This window comes from Diorhabda carinulata, chromosome 6 (genome assembly GCF_026250575.1).
Source record: "Diorhabda carinulata isolate Delta chromosome 6, icDioCari1.1, whole genome shotgun sequence".
In the NCBI taxonomy this organism is placed as follows: domain Eukaryota; kingdom Metazoa; phylum Arthropoda; class Insecta; order Coleoptera; family Chrysomelidae; genus Diorhabda; species Diorhabda carinulata.
The window spans coordinates 24269178-24291354 of record NC_079465.1 but is presented as its reverse complement, the minus strand read 5'-3'; the positions used below and the strand labels follow the sequence as shown (position 1 = coordinate 24291354).

The window sequence follows — 22177 nt, the reverse complement described above, 5'->3', positions numbered from 1 at the left end:
AATTTTCAGCTCAATTTGATCAGAACGTAGCGTCAATGAATTCAATTCAATCTGAAAATGACTTTTTTGAGTTTAATGTAATAATAAATTGCTAATTTATAGTGTTCATGATCGCGTTTTTAAAAATTTAAGTAATTTCAAACCAAGGAGTAGTTCATGTGTGTTATATACATCAAAATATTGACAAATCACTCGTTGGATTTGCTTGTTTATATGGTGAGTGATGAAACATATCCATTGAAACTTCATCTCACAAGATTTTCGAAAATTTCCCAAGTCGAAAATTATGCTAACTTACCCGAGAAGAAAATAGAGATCTTAACCATCATGATGCATTTTGATTTTTTGAAAACGAAGTAGTTTTCCAAGAGCTAGAGCAGTTTCCATGTAACGTGAATTGGCGGGAATCCACGAGCGGATGCTCCGGCTTTCGGCGTTTGAGGAAGATTTACTCAGAAATAGAGACTCCAACGAAAAAATGACTCGAGGTCTTTTTTGTAGAAAATTTCGTGCTCTACATTTTTTGTTGGAGCATTTTTTTTCGAATCCTCTTATTTTTTGAGTTATTCCAAAATTTCTAAAACCCGTATCCGTAATTTCACTAACCGAAAACCTCTAAGAATCTACAAAATCTGAAGCGCCCAATTTAATTTAGGGCTTAACTTATTTTAACTGTACTATAGGTATAAAATGGATTTAGTTCTGTTTGTTGAATACTAAAACGACACTTATCGCTTCTTGAAAGAGTTCTAAAACTTCGAACTCCGGCTCAGGGTTCAATCAAAGGACAACGACCAGACTCTCTCGATTCCCGCGGATGGCACTCATAGCCTACTGTTTCGTTACACACATGCCCGCTTCCACAGCGTCGCGTCGTCGTTACGGAAATCAGTGTAAGCCAGGAAACGCAAGACGACGCGTTCGGGCTGCGAAAGCCTCCCTGCTCGTCACCAAGGCAACAGTGAAACCATGTAAAATGAGAATATAAAAAAAAAATAACACGCTCACTCCTCGCACAAGAAAACTCGTCCGGGACTTTTAGTTTCTTGACGATTCATTTTAATTCGTTGTATTGTTGATTAAGTTACAGAAAATGTTTGTTAGAAATTGGTAGAGGGGTCTTATTGAGATGAGAAGAAATCAAGGTAAGTTGGAAGGAAATATATTTTAATGTAATGGTAAAACACGTGGCAAAGTTTCTGTTAACTACTAGTAATATCAATCATATCAGGGCGATTTGAAAAGAAAAGTGTCTTCGATGCCATCTTTTATATGCATCTGAAATATAAATTAGTTTTAGTATTTAGGTAAAGATAATTTTTCGTTTTGGTTAATATCGAATGTTAATTAAGCGAAAACAATTAAAGAAAACGAGGAAAATTTACGTAAATATTATTCTAAAACTGTTTTATTTTGTAATTCGTATTTATAAACCAGGGTGAAAGTCATTAAAAATAATAGTAAGATTAAACCATTGGAAAAGGAGCGATCTGAGGTCGGAAAGGCGAAGGGGTTGAGTTTTCAAGGGTAAAAAACGGTTTATCTCGATTTCTGATCTTATGGAAAAAAGTCATAAATTTTAATTTTTTTCATATTACCTCAAAACATATCTGGGTAATTCAAAAAACCGAGATTTTGGTTTTTTATTTTTATCTTTTATAAAAAAACATTTTTTTTCTCGAAATTTTGTGAAAAGTTACCTTTTTATGTCCTTTTTACCAAGTAATTTATTTTATTTAAAATATTTGTTTTTTCTCGTTATTTTCTCAGGCGCATCCCAAAAACCGACGCCAATTTTCAGTTAATTTACGACGTAAATAAAAAATAAAAATTATTTCGGTTTTTTTCACTTAGTTTTCTCTTATTTCTATTTTTTGAATCAAGTATCCGATTTACTATAAATCATACACGAACCAAATTAGAATCCCACGAAAATAAATATTTTTCTTTCCGAAATTTTCTTCATTATACCGACTACTCTTAGAATCACCCCTATAGATTCATAAGTGATCAAATCATTATTAATTGATCCTGGTATATATTGAGTAAACAGGATCCTTTAACGTGTTACGGGTATTACGTCGCGAGATGGCAGCGCGCGTTACGAAATTCGAATAAAATATAAAAATGAAATTTATCTTTTTGTAATTTAAAGATTATTATTGTTAGTTGTTGTTTTTTTTTGTCATAACTTAGGCAATTGTACAACGATTACGATTTAGAAATTAGTCGGTGATTTCGGTTTTAATAATTTATACGCGTTTCGCGTTGTTTACACGAAAAATTTGGAATTCAAAAGTCCATTGTTTATAAACATTGTATTCTTGAATAAATAATGGATATCTTAAATCAGGCATGCGCCTAATGTTATTGTAAACAATACTCCGAAAACGTTTAACCTAAATAAAAACGACTTAAAAAAATACGTGTAAAATTGTAATTTTGTCGTACTAAGTATGAAAGTTGTGAATTGTGTGATATAATTTTTTCACAATATAATTTGTTGGTAGTGATTTAAATTGCAGATGGAATGAGGAAAAATTCTAGGTTAGGTAAGTCGTCTTACTACAATGATAATGAAATAATTTGATATGTATTTCGGAAACAAAACTGATAATTAAATCAAAAATTTGTCTTAGAAATTATCAAGAAAAGATCCTTTCAGTTGAAGTATTTATATCGAATATGAATCAACAATTTTTGACTTTTCTATTGAGAAAATTAATATTTTATAAACACAATTAGGTAAAGCGAGACCAAGATGAGATCTGGAGCTTCCTAATTAGTTAGAAATCATATACGGTGCTTAGAAATTTACGACGAATTTCTTTCATCAACCTTTTTAAAAATAATAACCGTATACAACACCAGTAAACTTTACGTGAAAATAAGAAGCTTTATGCTTTTTTTCTAATATTTATTTTGGATTTCCACCTTCGAGAGTCCTTTTCTAGATGTAGCTTTTAGCATATTCGAATAAGACATAAAACCCGAACTTTGTACCTTCTATAGCAAGTTCAATTTTTCTATAATCTCCCTGAAGTTTAAACCCTCCCGTGATGTAGCGAGTTAATGTACTTCAAAAAGCTTTTTTTGTTCCCATCCACCAAGTTCTCTTCTAGTACCATTGCTCCATGTTTTTTGTATGTTTTTTTTGTGATACAACGTTTCGTGAAGTTTAATTTTTCTATGATCACTCCGATCTTCAAACTGTTCTTTGATATAGCGACTGAATGTACCAAAAAATCTTTTTTTTTGTTCCCATCCACCAAGTTCTCTTCTAGTACCATTGCTCCATGTTTTTTGTATGTTTTTTTTGTGATACAACGTTTCATAAAGTTTAATTTTTCTATGATCACTCATATCTTCAAACTCTTCTGTGATATAGCGAATGATTGTACCAAAAAAGCTTTTTTTTGTTCCCATCCACCACGTTCTCTTCTGGTACCATTGCTCCATGTTTTTTGTATGTTTTTTTTGTGATACAACGTTTCGTGAAGTTTAATTTTTCTATGATCACTCCGATCTTCAAACTGTTCTGTGATATAGCGATTTAATGTACCAAAAAATCTTTTTTTTTGTTCCCATCCACCAAGTTCTCTTCTAGTACCATTGCTCCATGTTTTTTGTATGTTTTTTTTGTGATACAACGTTTCGTAAAGTTTAATTTTTCTATGATCACTCCGATCTTCAAACTGTTCTTTGATATAGCGACTGAATGTACCAAAAAAGCTTTTTTTTGTTCCCATCCCCCACGTTATCTTCTGGTATCATTGCTCCATGTTTTTTGTATGTTTTTTCTTGTGATACAACGTTTCGTAAAGTTTAATTTTTCTATGATCACTCCGATCTTCAAACTGTTCTTTGATATAGCGACTGAATGTACCAAAAAATCTTTTTTTTGTTCCCATCCACCAAGTTCTCTTCTAGTACCATTGCTCTATGTTTTTTGTATGTTTTCATTTTGATACAACGTTTCGTAAAGTTTAAATTTTCTATGATCACTCCGATCTTCAAACTGTTCTGTGATATAGCGACTGAATGTACCAAAAAAGCTTTTTTTTGTTCCCATCCCCCACGTTATCTTCTGGTACCATTGCTCCATGTTTTTTGTATGTTTTTTCTTGTGATACAACGTTTCGTAAAGTTTAATTTTTCTATGATCACTCCGATCTTCAAACTGTTCTTTGATATAGCGACTGAATGTACCAAAAAAGCTTTTTTTTGTTCCCATCCACCACGTTCTCTTCTGGTACCATTGCTCCATGTTTTTTGTATGTTTTTATTGTGATACAACGTTTCGTACCATTGCTCCAAGTTTTCCCTTTACTTTTAATGTGATTCAACGTTTCTGTTGTGTTTTCAACCCTTAGAAATTGATTAAAACAATTTTTTTATAAGGAATGTTTAGTACTTGAAAATCTCGAAGACAAAAAAAGTATTTCTAATGCAAAGTCTCCCAGTTTTATATTTATTTTCTTACGTAATCGTTAAAAATGGTTTTGAATATTTCTGCTTGGAATATATCGTCAAGAATTCCGCTTTCCGAGAATTTTTTTCTAGATTTCTAGATCGAATAAAAATTCCAATGTCGTTTTAAATTGTAATATTTGCATACTATGCTCGGCATTCCATGTCTTTTATGACTTTTCCACTGTATTGGATGGTTAATATGAATATTTTTTACTATAGATAGATTTGACTTTTCATTTTTGAGATAAGTCAAAAATACAAAGTCTATTTGATATTTGGTTCGTGAAAAATTCCGAAAATCATTTATATTATTCAACAGAATCTCTTTTTTGACATTCTGATACGTTCCAAACAACAATGTTACCTGATAGAATTTTCGTTTTAAAGCTCATTCTTAATTTAGAGACACAGTGGTCATGGAATTTCTAAATTGAGTATCTTTGGTAAATTATCCAATTCGGGGACGATCAAACAAATATTTTCCATATTAAGCTGAAGAAATTTTTCTAGTAATTTGACAAACTGTTTTATAATGTCAAATTTTATATATAATGTTGGAAAAATAAATTTATCACGCGCTATTACTGCATTCTGGACTATATTTCCTCTTAAAGGCCAGTTTCTTTTTTAGCTTTAGCTTCACTATACCAAAGGTATATGAAACAAAAAAACTTGGTGTTTCAATGAATAAACTCCAGTCGTTTGTTTTGTATTATTTTTTTCCAAAGTTGAAGCTAACAATTCCGAAGAATGTTTAGAAAGTTTTGCGAAAAGGATTAGTCCTTCAATGTTTTGTTAGAAAGGCTCAGATAAATTTTTAGACACTTAGTCATTCAGCTTGATTTGATTCATTTGCAAAATATTTATTATTCTCGCAAATAGTTTTAATTTTGGCGGACGCGTTTGCTTCTTCGCCATTTATTATCCTGAAAGTGAAAATACAGGATGTCCTAATAGTTTTCCGAATTAAAACAAGTTATCTCGATATCAAAATATAATTTTTCATACAACTAGTATTATAATCATCGAAAAATGTGAAAATTTTCACCGATACTGAAGAATGAGTCAACTGCAACGCATATTCAATAATTCAATGACGTAAATGCCGTTATCAGGACATTATCCTTCCATTATAAGGCATTTCAGAAACACTCCAGCAAATAAAGTTTATTTTTAGACGTAATAAAACGCATTATAGATTGATTTTATCGCTTCAAATAATTTTTTCTGTTTAAATAAAGATGAACATCATTTATGACACTATTTTATGAGTGGGACGCTTTTATCAATCAAAGAAAAAACCGTATATACTCACGAATAAATGACTAGGAAGTTATGGGAACAGGAGGAATTAGGAAGAGAAAAAAAAGGAAGAAATGGGTAGATGAGGCATAGACAAGGATCAAAATGGTAGTAACAATATAAAGAAAACTCTTGGGCCAAAGTCTGCTGAAGACAGTACTCGACACAGCTCTTCCCTAGGTTATTATATAAGAAATTAGAAAAGGAAAAACAATGTACTGATGAGGCATATTGACAACGAAACCGATGTATTTCTGCTTTTGATCAGAATCGAGAACAAATTTGGTATTGAACGCCTACGAGGATAAAAAAACTTTTTTGGAACCTTGATTGACATTTTTCCACGTTTCTGGCATTCTTTTCAGAAATATTCAATGAAATTCCATTTTCTGTTGAAAATTATATTAGTTAATCTCCTTTCCGTCCTTAATATTGAAAAAATTTGAGTAAATTTTAATTTTTTGATAACTTGTGTCGTTGAAAATTCCAATTAACTATAAGTTAATACCTCAAACTTGGTATCTATCGGTTTGGAAATACTTCGAAGAAGGAAGTCATCTGTATCTCGGAAGGACCCTTTTCTGCTCCTTGGCTTATTCTGTTTCCATTCCTCAATTACCAGAGCTTAATACCTGGCTGAAAAACTGCAAAATGTCTACGGTTCAAAGGGGCGCGTATTTGACTATAAGTTCATTGAATTTGTAACATTATTTTGTTATTCAACAAGTGCCGGTTGAAAGGTAATGCAAATCTTAATTAAACACCCTTGTAAATGAAGGTAAATATAAAAAAAACATACGAATTTATTTAAAGTTTGAAAACTCGTTTATCACTTTTATTGGTATGGGATTTAGTCGGTAAACCGTTTCGGATAAAACCGGTCGTAAATCTTTGGTAACTTCCAACAAATCTCGCCCACGATCTCGACTTGAATTGAGTCATAAATGATAGGAAATTTGCATTTTAACTTCGGTGACTCACGTTTTATTTAATGTCCAATAGACAACAACATAGAAATCCAAGGACATCCGAGGGACTAGATCGTCCTTTAAGGTTATCAGCTGCAAGACAGAGTATTTGGACCTCGATTTCAGTGGTTCGCGGACTTATCAATTCTTAATTATCAGTTGCGAAAGAGTTGATGTTCTATTGAACCAACTCTGAAGTTTTTAAGCCATGATATTCGTGTTCTTCTTGGACCTTTTTTTGATGATGACTTGGAGCAATACTTACCTGTATTCGTCGTTCATTTTCCCGTAATTCTTTTGAGGACTCTTTCATATGATACTCGGGAGGTCCACGGGATGACCACCCAGGGATGTTTTCCTTCGATTCTAAAGCTTACTGGTTCCAGCAGAGGTTTCTTAGTGTTTTTTTGTTTTTCAAATACCTCAATCATTTTTTTCTTTCAATAATATTCGAATATTAGGAATCAAAATCATCGATAGAACGTGTCTTCAAACATTACTAGCAGTTTAATATGATATAGATGTCAATTTGCCTTTACTTATTGGTCTAATGGAAAACTTGTGAAGAATTTGAGTTTTTCCCTGGGGTAAAATTTAATAGAAAAGCTCAACGCAATATCTTACAGCTTGGAAACAGTTTTCTCGAAAATTTGGAAGCTCTCGGCGATTATAAATTAGATCATCAGTTAGTTAGATATGATGGGCGTTAACTGCTAGTTTTAGAGAGAAAAGTTGTGATCCTACATAAAAGAAACTGTGTTACAGTTTTGTTTGTGGAGTGTTTTGTATCCAGATAGTATGTTGAAGCATGAAAATTTTGTTATGTCACCATTTAGAAAAGATATTTTCCGGTTTCGTTTCCGGTCATCGACTGTAATCACTGTTCTTGACTAGCGTTAATTAAAACTAATAATGATAAATAAATGATACTCATCTTGCTAAAATGAGCTGATGCCTTGTAATTTAGTGGTACGCGTCTTCGTTCGGATTAATTAGTCATTAATTTTAATTAGATCGACTCTAATTAAATGGTCGCTTCACAATAAAATTATAATCTCGACACTCTCCTTTCATTTTTTTCTTTTTCTATCCAATTTACTGCGTCTTTATTCGGTTTATACGAGGATTACTTTGCTAGTGGCGTTGGTACGAGGATGGTTGCAGAAGTACTTATACGAGACTGCTCTTTCACATATTTACTGAAAATTTGGACATGAGAAAGCTGTGCACAAGATGGATGCTCGCAAAAACAACGTCGTGAAGATGTTTCCATTGAGTTTTTTACAGATATAAAGCTGAACTTTGGCGCCGTTGAAAACGTGGATCCATCACCAAAAAGAAAAATCAAAATAACGGGCTGAACATGGAGAACCAATTCCAAAGAAGACTAAGACCGTTCCATCTGCACCAGAGTTTGTGCGAGAATGGAAATTAACCGTGAAGGCTTACGTTGATCTTATTGAACAACTCTTGATGAAGAAGGTTGATTAAAATCGATGGTCAATCCTAGAAACATCGATGTTTTGCGAGACATGATTGAAGAAGATCGGAATGTGGCTTCTAGGCAGATAAAGGATACCGCAGATTGGAATACAATTTTTAGATTTGAGATGGATTGCTCATAAAGCATGTCAAACAATATTTCAAGAAGACAAACATCAAATTAATGTCGTATTATCCTGATTTATGGCGGGTTGTGCGAGTAACGATTTTCATCACCTCAAGAAGTTGTCCAAACCTTGTTTCATATGAAAAAAAATGTGTCATCATCAAAATGATTATTATAATAATATTTTTCGAGGTTAGAAAATCAATTTTTTTCCTTTTGATAATACTTAGAATTGAAATAAATCATCTTAAACTAAATTTTTTTTCTAAATATATTTAATGGATTCCGATTTCTTTCCAGAGCCGGAAACAATGAGCAAACTTGCTCTTCCTCTGGGAAAAGCCTCTCCACCAGTACAGTGGGGACCTAGACGAATCGTTGGTAAGTATGGATTAATATAAAATGGTCAGAGACGTATTCAGTATTTGATGCAAATAAATTTCAACAATCGTCTTTGTTTATTCACTTATTGGATAAATTTGGGACAATCTGTATTAATGAAAAAGAAAAAAATGATGATTTGTCATTCATTTGATTCCAATAATTATATTTTTACTCTAATTTCAATCAATTAAAATACTTACTTACTTAAAAGCAAACGACTTTTGTTTATTTTGTTTCGAATTGGGGACCGGTTTGTTATACAATCGAAAAGCTTCCTGGTGGTTTTGTAAGTGTTTATTTATTTTAGGAAATGGGTCATACAAATCTACGTATTTGAAACATCGCCCCCCCAAAAAAAACTACTAATATTCTACAAAAATTATAACTTACTTTTGTTTTCTATATTAAAGTTTCTTTACTTTACTATTATTAATGTAATAAAGTTATTAAATAAGGGTTGCAAACGAAGAGATCCCAGAAAGGGATTAAAAGAAAGCCTAGACGTGTCTTATAATCTGTTGACAACTATATGATACGAAAAATCGTTTATTTAAAATACTTTAGTTATACGGGTATTATAAACTCGATTCCTAAATCAAACTTTCTCAAGTAAAATAAATTAATAATTAAATAGGAAATATCAACATTTCTAAACAAAGTTTAAAATATTTTGAAGACTTTAAGTAGATTCGGCGAGACCTCTATTGAAAAATAAAGACAGAGAATGGCCGCCATCCTTAACGAAAACTACGGTATAAATAAATTATTTTCGTATTTTTTTTAAGTTAAAAATACTATTGAGTCTTTGATTAAGTATATTTCGATTTTATGAGCGTTATTATAAGAAAATCAAATGCTAAATCAGTCGAATTTGGATTAAACATGACAGCTGACATTACTTCATAGTAAAAACAGAAGAAGAAGTCGAATATCATCATCGTTATCAAAATGATCTTGTTCGAAAAATAAGATCGAATCGCGTGAAAGAAAAATATTAGTTGGATTACTTTTTTGGTGGAAGAGGGATATTTCTTGTGTACCTACATAAAACCAAACAAATTTGTTTTATATTAAATAAATTATTGTCTCTACTATATTTGAAGCTCCCTCGTAGAGTAGATTTTTCGTTCGAGTACCGCAATTTTGATTCATTGAAAATACTATATAGCATCTAATAAAATTACCAAGAATTTTAATTTACAATGCAAAAATTTCGAATATGAATAGTTGGCGTAAGTTTATACCGCGCGTTTAAAATTTACGATCTTCAACATCCTCTGCAGTAATCAAATCTAACTCAACAAAGAGAGGAGTTTAATCTACTAAAGGAACTCGTAAAATTCTGGAATTGTACAAAACTGTTAACGAACAACTAGCGTGGGTCTGAAATTAATTTAACCATAACGTAGTTTGCGCCTTTTCGAAAGAAATAAAAAATTATCAAAGCTGACCTCCTTGCAACGGATATTCGAATTAATGCTTCCTTTATTTGTCTAAAGTCTAGACGAGACACCCATCGAAATACTCCAGCGATTTATTACCATTCAAGATATTTAAATTGATTATAAAATCATACGAATCAATTGAATTACGAGGGCCGTTCGAATATGAACGAAACAACATTTATTTAATATTGAAACAAAACATTTTCGCCACCTCCAAGGGCTGCTTTCAGTGGTCCAAGCATACGAAAATTAACGTCTAGCATCACCTGATTGCCTTCGCTGGAAGATTTGAATTTGAGCGTCATCCTACGATCCTCCAGAATGAGTTTTCTGGTGTGATGTTCGGTTGATTTCACTTCAAAACATCTAAGGCGTTCGCTTCAATCAAATTCGAGCCTCCCTCGTAGTTTTTCACGTGTATACGTATTTATATTACATGAAAATATAACAAAATATGATACTCCAATTACCTATAGATCTATTTATTATGTGAACGCGATCAAAGACTTCCACTTCCGGTTCCACTATCGCCATATTTAAATTTGAAGTAAGCTCTGTTGAACTGCTCCAAAAATATGAATACGAAAACCGTATGGGGACCGATTCGTAAATAATAAGGTAGAAAACCTTTCCATAAAGCGAAAAAACCTTCTTTCTTTTTCAATTGGATCAAAACGTCTACGGGACCTTTAAATTCCGCTTTGCCCCCAACTGTTTTCATATTTTGTAATCTCGTTTTCGCTATATCCAACGGCATCGAAACAACCTATATTAATAGAAAAGAAATTAAAACTATAATTAAACACGACGTCATACTAACCGATGTGATAAATCCCGAAATCATCGCGGCTAAAAAATGTAATCCGATTCCTTCTTTCAAAGCCATATGCGAAGCAACCATTTCCTTAGCTTGAGAATAAGTTCCTAGTTGAGCGGCGTTAACGGCTATAGCTCGACCCATCGTCGGAGTAGCTCCCTTCCATAGAGTAAAAAGACCTTCTTCTCTATATATCCTAATCAAAGCGTTGCTCACTCCAGCGTAATTTCTTCTTTCTTCTATCGGAAGACGACCATCTGCGGTCATACGGATCAAAGATACCTCGGCGGGGGTACCGACAAAAGCGCCGGAAAGCCCGGCGAACATACCAATAGCTACTTTGGTAAGGAAACCCGGTGGTTTACCATCATACGATTTGAATCTTTCGAAAAGGTAGGTGTAAACACCCAGTCTCGTACCTATGTTAAATAACGTTTAAATATTTCGTCCAACGGGTTTACCATTCTCTATATCTTTCCACTACTACAACTTCATGGTGATCAAATACGAATAGAGATAGAGAGTGGTAACTACCACAACTTTACGAAATTTGATGATATATACACTTGATGGTCGATGTCTTTTGGGACGCTTTGGCTTCCAGCTTTTGATGTCATTAGGTCACCTATGGGGTTTGCCCAAATGTTTGAACCGAGCTACGCACTCACAGATGACGTGGTCTGCAGTTTCATCCAACCAGGATTGTCAATAATACCAGTGGTTATATTGAAAGTATAAGATTGGAATTTACCTGTATATGTGACTTGTCTAAGTAATCCGGCGGATAATCCTCTATAAAAACCGGGAAGTCCTTCGCGTTGTCCGACTATTTGCATCGCGTGAAACATATTTCTGTATTCTTTTTGCGTACCGCCCATACCGCTCAATTGCATGCGATTTTTGATCAGATCCAAAGGGTGTACGATGCACGTGCCCGCCATACCAGCAGCAGCGCCGAATAAGAATTTCAAAAAATTCGGGATTTTTCTTTGTTCGGACATTCTCAACAAACCGAATGGAATTTTCCGTTATGAAAAAATATTATATCCGATGGGTTTTTAAATTAAAAAAAAAAACGTGTATCATAAAATGTAAATAACCTATAAATAATTTCAGGAGTGTCATTTAGAAGTTAGATGTCTTGATAGTTTTTTTTCGCTGCTGTTGCTAATCATTTGACACATCAGAGCTACGTTCGTTTTGGATGATCTCGAACATGGTTTGTTCGTGATAGTTTTTTGTCTCATCGAATATCTCTTCTATTTGGACCAAGGGTTTGCATACAGGTCTGGAAATCGAAACCAGTTTCTACACAGCTGCGTAAATGGCGACAAAAACTTAACCAAACACAACAAAATAAAAATGTACAATACTCTAATAAGACCAGTGTGCGATAGAAATAACAGTAATCAACAAAAGGAAAGAGAAAGAACTTAAAGAACCGATGAGGACTATAACAGGTCCAAATATAACACAGGAGGGAGAGAGGATAGCAAAGAAGAATGAAGAAATAGAGAAAGACTTGGAGGAACGAAAATCTAGTGAAATACATAAAAGCACAAAGACTCAACTGAACAGGGCATATAAAGAGAAGAAAAACAACTGAAATGGTCAAAAAATGAACCCAATCGACTCCAATGTGGCCAAGGAGAAGAACCAGGTCGAGAAAGACTTGAAGAAACGAAAATATAGTGAAATACATAAAAGGCTCAACTGGGCAGGGGATATAAAGAGAAGAAAAACAACTGAAATAATCAAAAAATGAACCCAATCGACTCCAATGTGGCCAAGGAGAAGAAGCAGGTCGAGAAAGACTTGAAGAAACGAAAATATAGTGAGATACATAAAAGGCTCAACTGGGCAGGGGATATAAAGAGAAGAAAAACAACTGAAATGGTCAAAAAATGAACCAAATCGACTCCAATGTGGCCAAGGAGAAAAAGCAGGTCGAGAAAGACTTGGAGGAACGAAAATCTAGTGAAATACATAAAAGCACAAAGACTCAACTGAACAGGGCATATAAAGAGAAGAAAAACAACTGAAATAATCAAAAAATGAACCCAATTGACTCCAATGTGGCCAAGGAGAAAAGGCAGGTCGAGAAAGACTTTGAGGAACGAAAATTTAGTGAGATACATAAAAGTACAAAGACTCAACTGAACAGGGCATATAAAGAGAAGAAAATCAACTGAAATGATTAAAAGATGGACTCCATTATGGTCAAGGAAAAGAGGCAGGCCGAAGAAGACTTTAGAAGGATTTAATATAGAGAACTGGAGGGTAAAATGCCGGAACCTCAAGGAATGGAAAAAGCCGTTTCGTTCAAATAGAACGTCGTTTATGAACTGTGCTCATTCTGGCCAACTTAAATTCACGGAATTCTTGAGCCTCACACGTCCAGTGAGAATTTTCTCTGCTCCAATATCTACAGTTCTGTTTGTTAACCTTTCCGTCCAAAGGAACATCTTAAATTCCAGATTAGTCTGTCTCAATCTCTAGAAGTACAACATTTCTACCGGGCCTTTCAATATTTATGCAGTTTCACGAAACTTTTCCCAATTTTACTAACTGTAGATTACGAAACGTATTGAGCAGGGTATTTATTATTAAAAAAATTCACAAACCTCCTTTCGAGTTCTTGTTTTATTTCCATATTATTATTATCATAATTGATTATTTCTTTTCGTTTAAAAAAAGATCGATAATGCAATTTGCCAATAAGAAAAGTCTACTGGATGTTACCAAATGAATTGAGAAGTGAAGATTCGAATAAAATAGATCAAAACATGATTGTCTCAATTGAAGGATGGAGAAAAAAGAACCAAGACAAACGTTAAACTATAAAGAAAACAAAAACAAGGAATAATCCACGTCAAAAAAGGATTTTAAAGGCTATAAACGATAGTGATAATCCAAAGGATTGAAAAACTTGATGATTTTGAATATTTTTAATTAAAAAAGCCGTTAATAATTGAAAGAGCAGTATATATAATTTATAACTGACTTTTAATAAAATTGAGGGGTGGAAAAACGCATATACGTAGTTTTTGCGCAATGTATATCCGAATTAAGAAATGAATCTCCAAAGTAAATGATAGGACGTATCAAAAAGCGTTGAAAACTTTTTATTCGCCGACGTTAAGTAACAAATTCAATTTGAAAATCTCGGAGCTAACTTTGAGATTTGATTAAATTCGGAAGTTAAGTTTTTTATCGCACAGAAAAATCTAATTCAATTTCTGCTAGTAAAACTTTGCAATTCCTCGGATAAAAATTGGCGAATCAAGTTTTTTAGAGATAGTGATGAATAGTTTAGACGGTTTTGTTTTTGAGATATCAAGTTGTAAAATTAATTTCCGATTTAATTTCAATGCTCAATAGTTGTTATAATCACCTAGGAATAGAAGGTCAATCGATATTTGGCACGTTTTATCTGATTTTTGTCTCTGAGCTTTGGATGAGCGTTGGTAAAGCATTTCATAAAAAATGCATAATATCAAGCAGTTCATATCAACTAGTATAAAATGAAATTCCGTCGTTAAAAAAGGAACTAACCATCTGGAAGTTATGAAATTACCTCTTCTGGTTCCAAGAAGCTTGAATGTACGTACTGTATCTTTTATCTATGGATAGCTTCGAGGTTTTATGAGGTTTCTTTTGGTTCCTTGTAGATGGCAGGGTCCATTGGGCAAATTAATCTTCTTAGCTCATTATTACTTAATGAAAGAAGCTTTTGAAACTATTTGGTATAATAAGGAAGAAATCTAATTAATTGTTTCATACCTAGCGTCTTATTAAAAGCAAATATTATGATTTTGGTTATGAAAATATAGGTGGAATATCTCTTCGTAGTGTACGAATACAAATTTACTTATAGTGTTGTTTTTTTTACCTTTATAAACATTCAGATTTATATATTGATATTTTATCAACACTATGAAAATATAGACGAAAAATTTTATATTTCGCGTAGCAAAATTTGAATGAAAAAATAAAAGGAGAATAAAATTTCATGTGCGTCTTTCATCTAACACAAACCGCATTTTTTAGACGACATTTATGTTTGTAGCGTGGGTGGTCGCCTTCCATATATACTTAGTTCGAAAATAATCACCGTTTGATTCGAAATGTTTATCTTTGAATGTCCGTAGGGTGTTGGCTTTCACAAGAAACTCCATTCAAAACCAGGACTGTATCTCACTAAATGGATATATGAAAACTTTCACTATCGATTTGAAAATATAATTTTATCTAATCCCACATTAAAATATAGTTGAAAAAAGGTATTTTATTGATGTACTGTTACATTTAAAGGTAATTAAATCCAGCTCTGGCTCAAGAAGAACGTGTATGTAGACAAAATCTGACGAGAGCAAATTTGAACAACGAGTATTAAATTTCATTGAATATTATAGATAAACAAAAACGTTTCATATTTTTTAATATCAATTTTATCAAACTCTTTATTGTATTCTCACAATTATTATTGTATAGATTCCTTGTATTAACGTCATTTTTTCCATGGGTTACCTTGTATAATGTCTACTTTGAATAGTTTTTCATAATTTGGTTTTAAACAATGTTTATCTATTCAAGAAACGAGTCCTTATCTAATTGTAGTCTTGGTAAGGCATCGAGATAGATAAGCCTCCCACTTGTAGACTTATGAATGAACGCCCAGCTGTTAGTAGTTATCACCAGGTCAGTACTAAGATTATTAAATACCGTTCAAATAGAAAATGAGTACGATAAAAATTAGTGTTTCAATAGTCACTTATCTACTGACCCAATAGCTTTATCAAGGAGCTAGTCAACCAAGTACTTATCGAAGTTTGAGCTCAACGCTGGTGTTACCCAAGGAAACATCGACTCCCTCTTTTTTGCGCATCAACGATCTACTAGATAAACTGCCTCGCCGACGGTATTGTTAAGATCAACCCCAACTTCGTAAGCTGCAATAAATCATCACCATCAACACCGATCTTGAAGATATTCTGGTCTAAGATGGAAGCAATTTTATTGAATGCGGCAAAGACCTAGGCTGCTGTTTTTACAAAGATCTGCGATTCGCTAGTTGGGTATTGAGATTAAGATCATAGTCACGTGGCCGAATTAGCTGAGGAAGCTTCACAAAAACTTGGAACCTTCGTTAAGACCAAAAAGCTATATATAAAGAGGCCCATTCGACTTAGAGACGATCCAGAATTAACCAGAAACGAGGACGACCTAGAGTATATAAGAAAGATCTCTGTTTTACCGATACTACCACGGCATAAGGTCTTCCGAGCTGTCTATCATAATACCACCTAGAGCAGTAGTTCTGAAGAAAATTCTCTATTTAATTAGGGCCACTGTGAATAGAAAAGTCCTTGGGAATCATATGTTTTACTTAAAACTAGCAAACCCTTAAAAAACCTTGAAGTTACTTAGTATTCTAAACTTGCACGTGTTAGTGCCGGATGTTTACCGAATACGTAGTCTATGGTATCTTCTTTCTTTATGAACCAGCGGCAATCTGGGTTATCTGTGATACCTATAACATGGAGATGGCGTCATAGATGACAGTATATTTGAAATACAAGTCGTATTTAACTTTCCAAGTTATTTGTAGTAGGTTACCTTATTTTGGAGACTCTTAGTAGTTTTGATCGGTTATTTGGAAGTCTATATAGCATTTTAGAGCTTCACGAGTTGCGACCACGCCATGTGACCTTGCATTTGAAAATACTTAATTCCGGTAGACATTTCACCGAACAATTTTCCTCAATAAAACGATAATCCGTCCACACCTAACTGACTCAGGAAATTTCAAGTAACCTGGCATACAATTGAATTAATCCTCCCCAATACACTGGTTATGGGCGCTAGTCCTGGTATCGAGGGTAGCTAAGTCTCTAGAAATGTGTTCGTATGGAACAAAGAGCGAGTAGAAGGTTTTGGTTTTTCCAAAAGTCAGGTATCATTAGGAGGATCATTGAAGTCATTGAATACGATAACTTTGATTTCGGAAGACCAAGAATATTTGCTTTGACAGCAAAAACTGATAAAAATTCATTCTATGCTATTAAAATATATTTTTTTCGTAGTCAAAAGTTTATTGAAAGATTACTAAGGGTTTTAAAGAGTTTGAGTATCTCCAAATTCTGATCAAAATTGTGGCTTCACTGGCAAACAAACAAACAACGAACCAAAATAGAAAAAAGATGTTATATTACTAATTTTTTTTTCGGTTAGATTTCATATTTACGGCAAAATCAAAAATAATCCTGAATCAGTACCTGTTATTTACGTTGGTGTAGCAGTGTTCAAAGAGATACAGCAGATGTTCATTCATATTTGTAGGAAAATCATCTTCATTAACCAATTTGCTTCATTACAAACATCAGTAGTTCACGCTAGGTCAACGGAAATAAATAAAACAGATAGCGGAATATTCAGTAGGTCGCGTTTTAATTTTCATTAAATGAAAAATCAAATTGAAAATATAGTAAAAAATAAAAAATGTAGGTCGAATAATTTTTTAGAAACAAGAAGCTCTAAAGCTATTGGTATGATATTTGTAAACGCTGAAATAAATATAGTGGATGATTTGGATAAATTTAAGTAGCGAAAAAACTTTTTCCAGAAACGATCCGAGTTAATATTATTGCGCATTCGACTAATAAAACAATGCGTAATTAAATTTCAGTTCCATGGAATATTTTTTCTATATTTAGACACATCATATTTACTTTTAATATATTAGTTATCACGGAATATTGAAAATATATTTTCCTGTTTATAAATAAAACTGCAAAAAAAATATTTATTTAGACGTGTGCGGTAAGTAAATTATTCATCATTCGATCGTCGGTGTTGCAAGGTTTCTACGGTTTTCCTGCAACCTGGTGAACCCGCTCACCAACCAAATGATCTTCGATTTGTTGCTGATGGTTTTTCGTCTTGTCTTAATGATAATAATTTTTCCAAAGCTCGTATGTTTGCCCATCTCTAGGACTCAATTCGGCAGATCAAATTTTCTTGTGAAACGATCTTTCGGATTCGACAAAGGTAGTGTGCGCTAGATGCACGTGCGCTCCTCGAACCCCACTTCATTATCAACAGTAACCTGCGAAGACCAGGATCTAATTGGTCGACCAAATCAGGTGACGACTCCAGAAATGGATGATCGTTGGCTGAAAGTTTGCGAGCAGAAATAGTAGATAGAAAGTTTTGACTTGAGAAAGCTATGCGCAAGATTGGGACAAAATCAGCGCCGTTTCTATCGTTTTGTGTTTTCTTCGCTGGGCCAAGTACTTGTGGGACGATCCTCGTATAATAATTAGGTTCGTTGAGGATATTTCTTGGATAACGTCTTTTGTTTTGTGAAATAACAAATTAAAGGGAACAAACAGCGCGACACGTCCCTTAAATTTCATCGGAAACTTTACAAAGTGCCTTTAGGGCCGTGAACCGAACTTGCGGCATTTCTAGTTTTATTGAATCTTATTGTAATGTGACCCGAGGGAATTTTAGGTTAGGTATAACTATTTGTCTTCCTTGAAATATTGCTTTGATTCCGGTAATTCGGCCTTTTATTAACGGATCAATAACTACTAGATCTACGAGACCCCTTCCAGTTGAAATTTAGGAAAATCTCACAAATTTCCCGTCTATAAATCCAAAATAATGAAATGTTCCAAACACATTTATCGCCATAACCATAGATTAGATAAACATCTGATTCAATTAGCAAAACAATTTATGAAAACACATTAAAAAGAAGCTTATCCACTTTATTTAGTGGATCAATTCTGGTTGGCTGGTGATCAAGGTGACAAGTTGAACTCTTCTTTTAGTGGATACATTTCAAGACTCGTTCCCAAAAACACAAATATTCTTCTTAATTCTTCACTTATGTCCCTGTGGACGCTTTCCTACATCTCCCTATCAATTCTGGTTGGCTGGTGGTTCAAGGTGACAACTTGAACTGTTCTTTTAATGGATACATTTCAAGACTCGTTCCCAAAGACATAAATATTCTTCTTAATTTTTCACTCATGTCCCTGTGGACGCTTTCCTACATCCCTCAATCAATTCTGGTTGGCTGGTGGTTCAAGGTGACTAGTTGAACTCTTCTTTTAGTTGCTACATTTCAAGACTCGTTCCAAAGACACAAATATTCTTCTTAATTTTTCACTCATGTCCCTGTGGACGCTTTCCTACATCCCTCAATCAATTCTGGTTGGCTGGTGGTTCAAGGTGACTAGTTGAACTCTTCTTTTAGTTGCTACATTTCAAGACTCGTTCCAAAGACACAAATATTCTTCTTAATTCTTCACTTATGTCCCTGTGGACGCTTTCCTACATCCCCCAATCAATTCTGGTTGGCTGGTGGTTCAAGGTGACTAGTTGAACTCTTCTTTTAGTGGATACTTTTCAAGACTCGTTCCCAAAGACACAAATATTCTTCTTAATTCTTCACTCATGTCCCTGTGGACGCTTTCCTACATCCCTCAATCAATTCTGGTTGGCTGGTGGTTCAAGGTGACTAGTTGAACTCTTCTTTTAGTGGATACATTTCAAGACTCGTTCCAAAGACACAAATATTCTTCTTAATTCTTCACTTATGTCCCTGTGGACGCTTTCCTACATCCCTCAATCAATTCTGGTTGGCTGGTGATCAAGGTGACTAGTTGAACTCTTCTTTTAGTGGATACATTTCAAGACTCGTTCCCAAAGATACAAATATTCTTCTTAATCCTTCACTTATGTCCCTGTGGACGCTTTCCTACATCCCCCAATCAATTCTGGTTGGCTGGTGGTTCAAGGTGACTAGTTGAACTCTTCTTTTAGTGGTTACATTTCAAGACTCGTTCCCAAAGACACAAATATTCTTCTTAATTCTTCACTTATGTTCCTGTGGACACTTCCCTACATCCCCCAATCAATTCTGGTTGGCTGATGGTCCAAGATGACAAGTTGAAATCTTCTTTTAGTTGATACATTTGAAGACTCGTTCCCAAAGACACAAATATTCTTCTTAATCCTTCACTTATGTCCCTATAGACGCTTTCCTACATCCCCTAATCAATTCTGGTTGGCTGGTGGTTCAAGGTGACTAGTTGAACTCTTCTTTTAGTGGATACTTTTCAAGACTCGTTCCCAAAGACACAAATATTCTTCTTAATCCTTCACTTATGTCCCTGTGGACGCTTTCCTACATCCCCCAATCAATTCTGGTTGGCTGGTGGTTCAAGGTGACAAGTTGAACTCTTCTTTTAGTTGATACATTTCAAACCTCGTTCCCAAAGACACAAATATTCTTCTTAATTCTTCACTTATGTCCCCGTGGACGCTTTCCTACATCCCCCAATCAATTCTGGTTGGCTGGTGGTTCAAGCTGACAAGTTGAAATTTTCTTTTAGTTCATACATTTGAAGACTCGTTCCCAAAGACACAAATATTCTTCTTAATTCTTCACTCATGTCCCTGTGGACGCTTTCCTACATCCCTCAATCAATTCTGGTTGGCTGGTGGTTCAAGGTGACTAGTTGAACTCTTCTTTTAGTTGATACATTTCAAACCTCGTTCCCAAAGACACAAATATTCTTCTTAATTCTTCACTTATGTCCCCGTGGACGCTTTCCTACATCCCCCAATCAATTCTGGTTGGCTGGTGGTTCAAGCTGACAAGTTGAAATTTTCTTTTAGTTGATACATTTGAAGACTCGTTCCCAAAGACACAAATATTCTTCTTAATTCTTCACTCATGTCCCTGTGGACGCTTTCCTACATCCCTCAATCAATTCTGGTTGGCTGGTGGTTCAAGCTGACAAGTTGAAATCTTCTTTTAGTTGATACATTTGAAGACTCGTTCCCAAAGACACAAATATTCTTCTTAATTCTTCACTTATGTCCCTGTGGACGCTTTCCTACATCCCTCAATCAATTCTGGTTGGCTGGTGGTTCAAGCTGACAAGTTGAAATTTTCTTTTAGTTGATACATTTGAAGACTCGTTCCCAAAGACACAAATATTCTTCTTAATTCTTCACTCATGTCCCTGTGGACGCTTTCCTACATCCCTCAATCAATTCTGGTTGGCTGGTGGTTCAAGCTGACAAGTTGAAATTTTCTTTTAGTTGATACATTTGAAGACTCGTTCCCAAAGACACAAATATTCTTCTTAATTCTTCACTTATGTCCTCGTGGACGCTTTCCTACATCCCCCAATCAATTCTGGTTGGCTGGTGGTTCAAGCTGACAAGTTGAAATCTTCTTTTAGTTGATACATTTGAAGACTCGTTCCCAAAGACACAAATATTCTTCTTAATCCTTCACTTATGTCCCTATAGACGCTTTCCTACATCCCCTAATCAATTCTGGTTGGCTGGTGGTTCAAGGTGACTAGTTGAACTCTTCTTTTAGTTGATACATTTGAAGACTCGTTCCCAAAGACACAAATATTCTTCTTAATTCTTCACTCATGTCCCTGTGGACGCTTTCCTACATCCCTCAATCAATTCTGGTTGGCTGGTGGTTCAAGCTGACAAGTTGAAATCTTCTTTTAGTTGATACATTTGAAGACTCGTTCCCAAAGACACAAATATTCTTCTTAATTCTTCACTTATGTCCCTGTGGACGCTTTCCTACATCCCTCAAACAATTATGGTTGGCTGGTGGTTCAAGCTGACAAGTTGAAATTTTCTTTTAGTTGATACATTTGAAGACTCGTTCCCAAAGACACAAATATTCTTCTTAATTCTTCACTCATGTCCCTGTGGACGCTTTCCTACATCCCTCAATCAATTCTGGTTGGCTGGTGGTTCAAGCTGACAAGTTGAAATTTTCTTTTAGTTGATACATTTGAAGACTCGTTCCCAAAGACACAAATATTCTTCTTAATTCTTCACTTATGTCCCCGTGGACGCTTTCCTACATCCCCCAATCAATTCTGGTTGGCTGGTGGTTCAAGCTGACAAGTTGAAATCTTCTTTTAGTTGATACATTTGAAGACTCGTTCCCAAAGACACAAATATTCTTCTTAATCCTTCACTTATGTCCCTATAGACGCTTTCCTACATCCCCTAATCAATTCTGGTTGGCTGGTGGTTCAAGGTGACTAGTTGAACTCTTCTTTTAGTGGATACTTTTCAAGACTCGTTCCCAAAGACACAAATATTCTTCTTAATCCTTCAC

The 22177-nt window shown here is 34.3% G+C and overlaps 2 protein-coding genes across 10 annotated transcripts in view; one reads left to right on the top strand and one right to left on the bottom strand.

Annotated features, from left to right (window-relative positions):
- The window catches only part of LOC130896065 (dual 3',5'-cyclic-AMP and -GMP phosphodiesterase 11), a 101994-nt gene that overhangs the window by 11346 nt on the left and 68471 nt on the right, over nt 1-22177 (top strand). For 6 of the 9 annotated variants that reach the window (XM_057803861.1, XM_057803857.1, XM_057803856.1 and 3 more), the window contains one exon: nt 8653-8733. In XM_057803861.1, coding sequence (XP_057659844.1) covers nt 8653-8733 — 81 coding nt within the window. Of the gene's footprint in view, nt 1-1066; nt 1146-2146; nt 2553-8652; nt 8734-22177 lie in introns of those variants that run through there. The other 3 variants (XM_057803860.1, XM_057803867.1, XM_057803859.1) reach the window with 3 other exon arrangements.
- LOC130896067 (mitochondrial 2-oxoglutarate/malate carrier protein-like) lies at nt 10589-12122 on the bottom strand. The gene is made up of 3 exons (XM_057803873.1): nt 11750-12122; nt 11002-11417; nt 10589-10947 (listed from the first exon to the last, which is right to left on the bottom strand). The coding sequence occupies exons 1-3, from the start codon at nt 11997-11999 to the stop codon at nt 10681-10683; spliced, it is 933 nt and encodes a 310-aa protein (XP_057659856.1). The 5' UTR covers nt 12000-12122; the 3' UTR covers nt 10589-10680.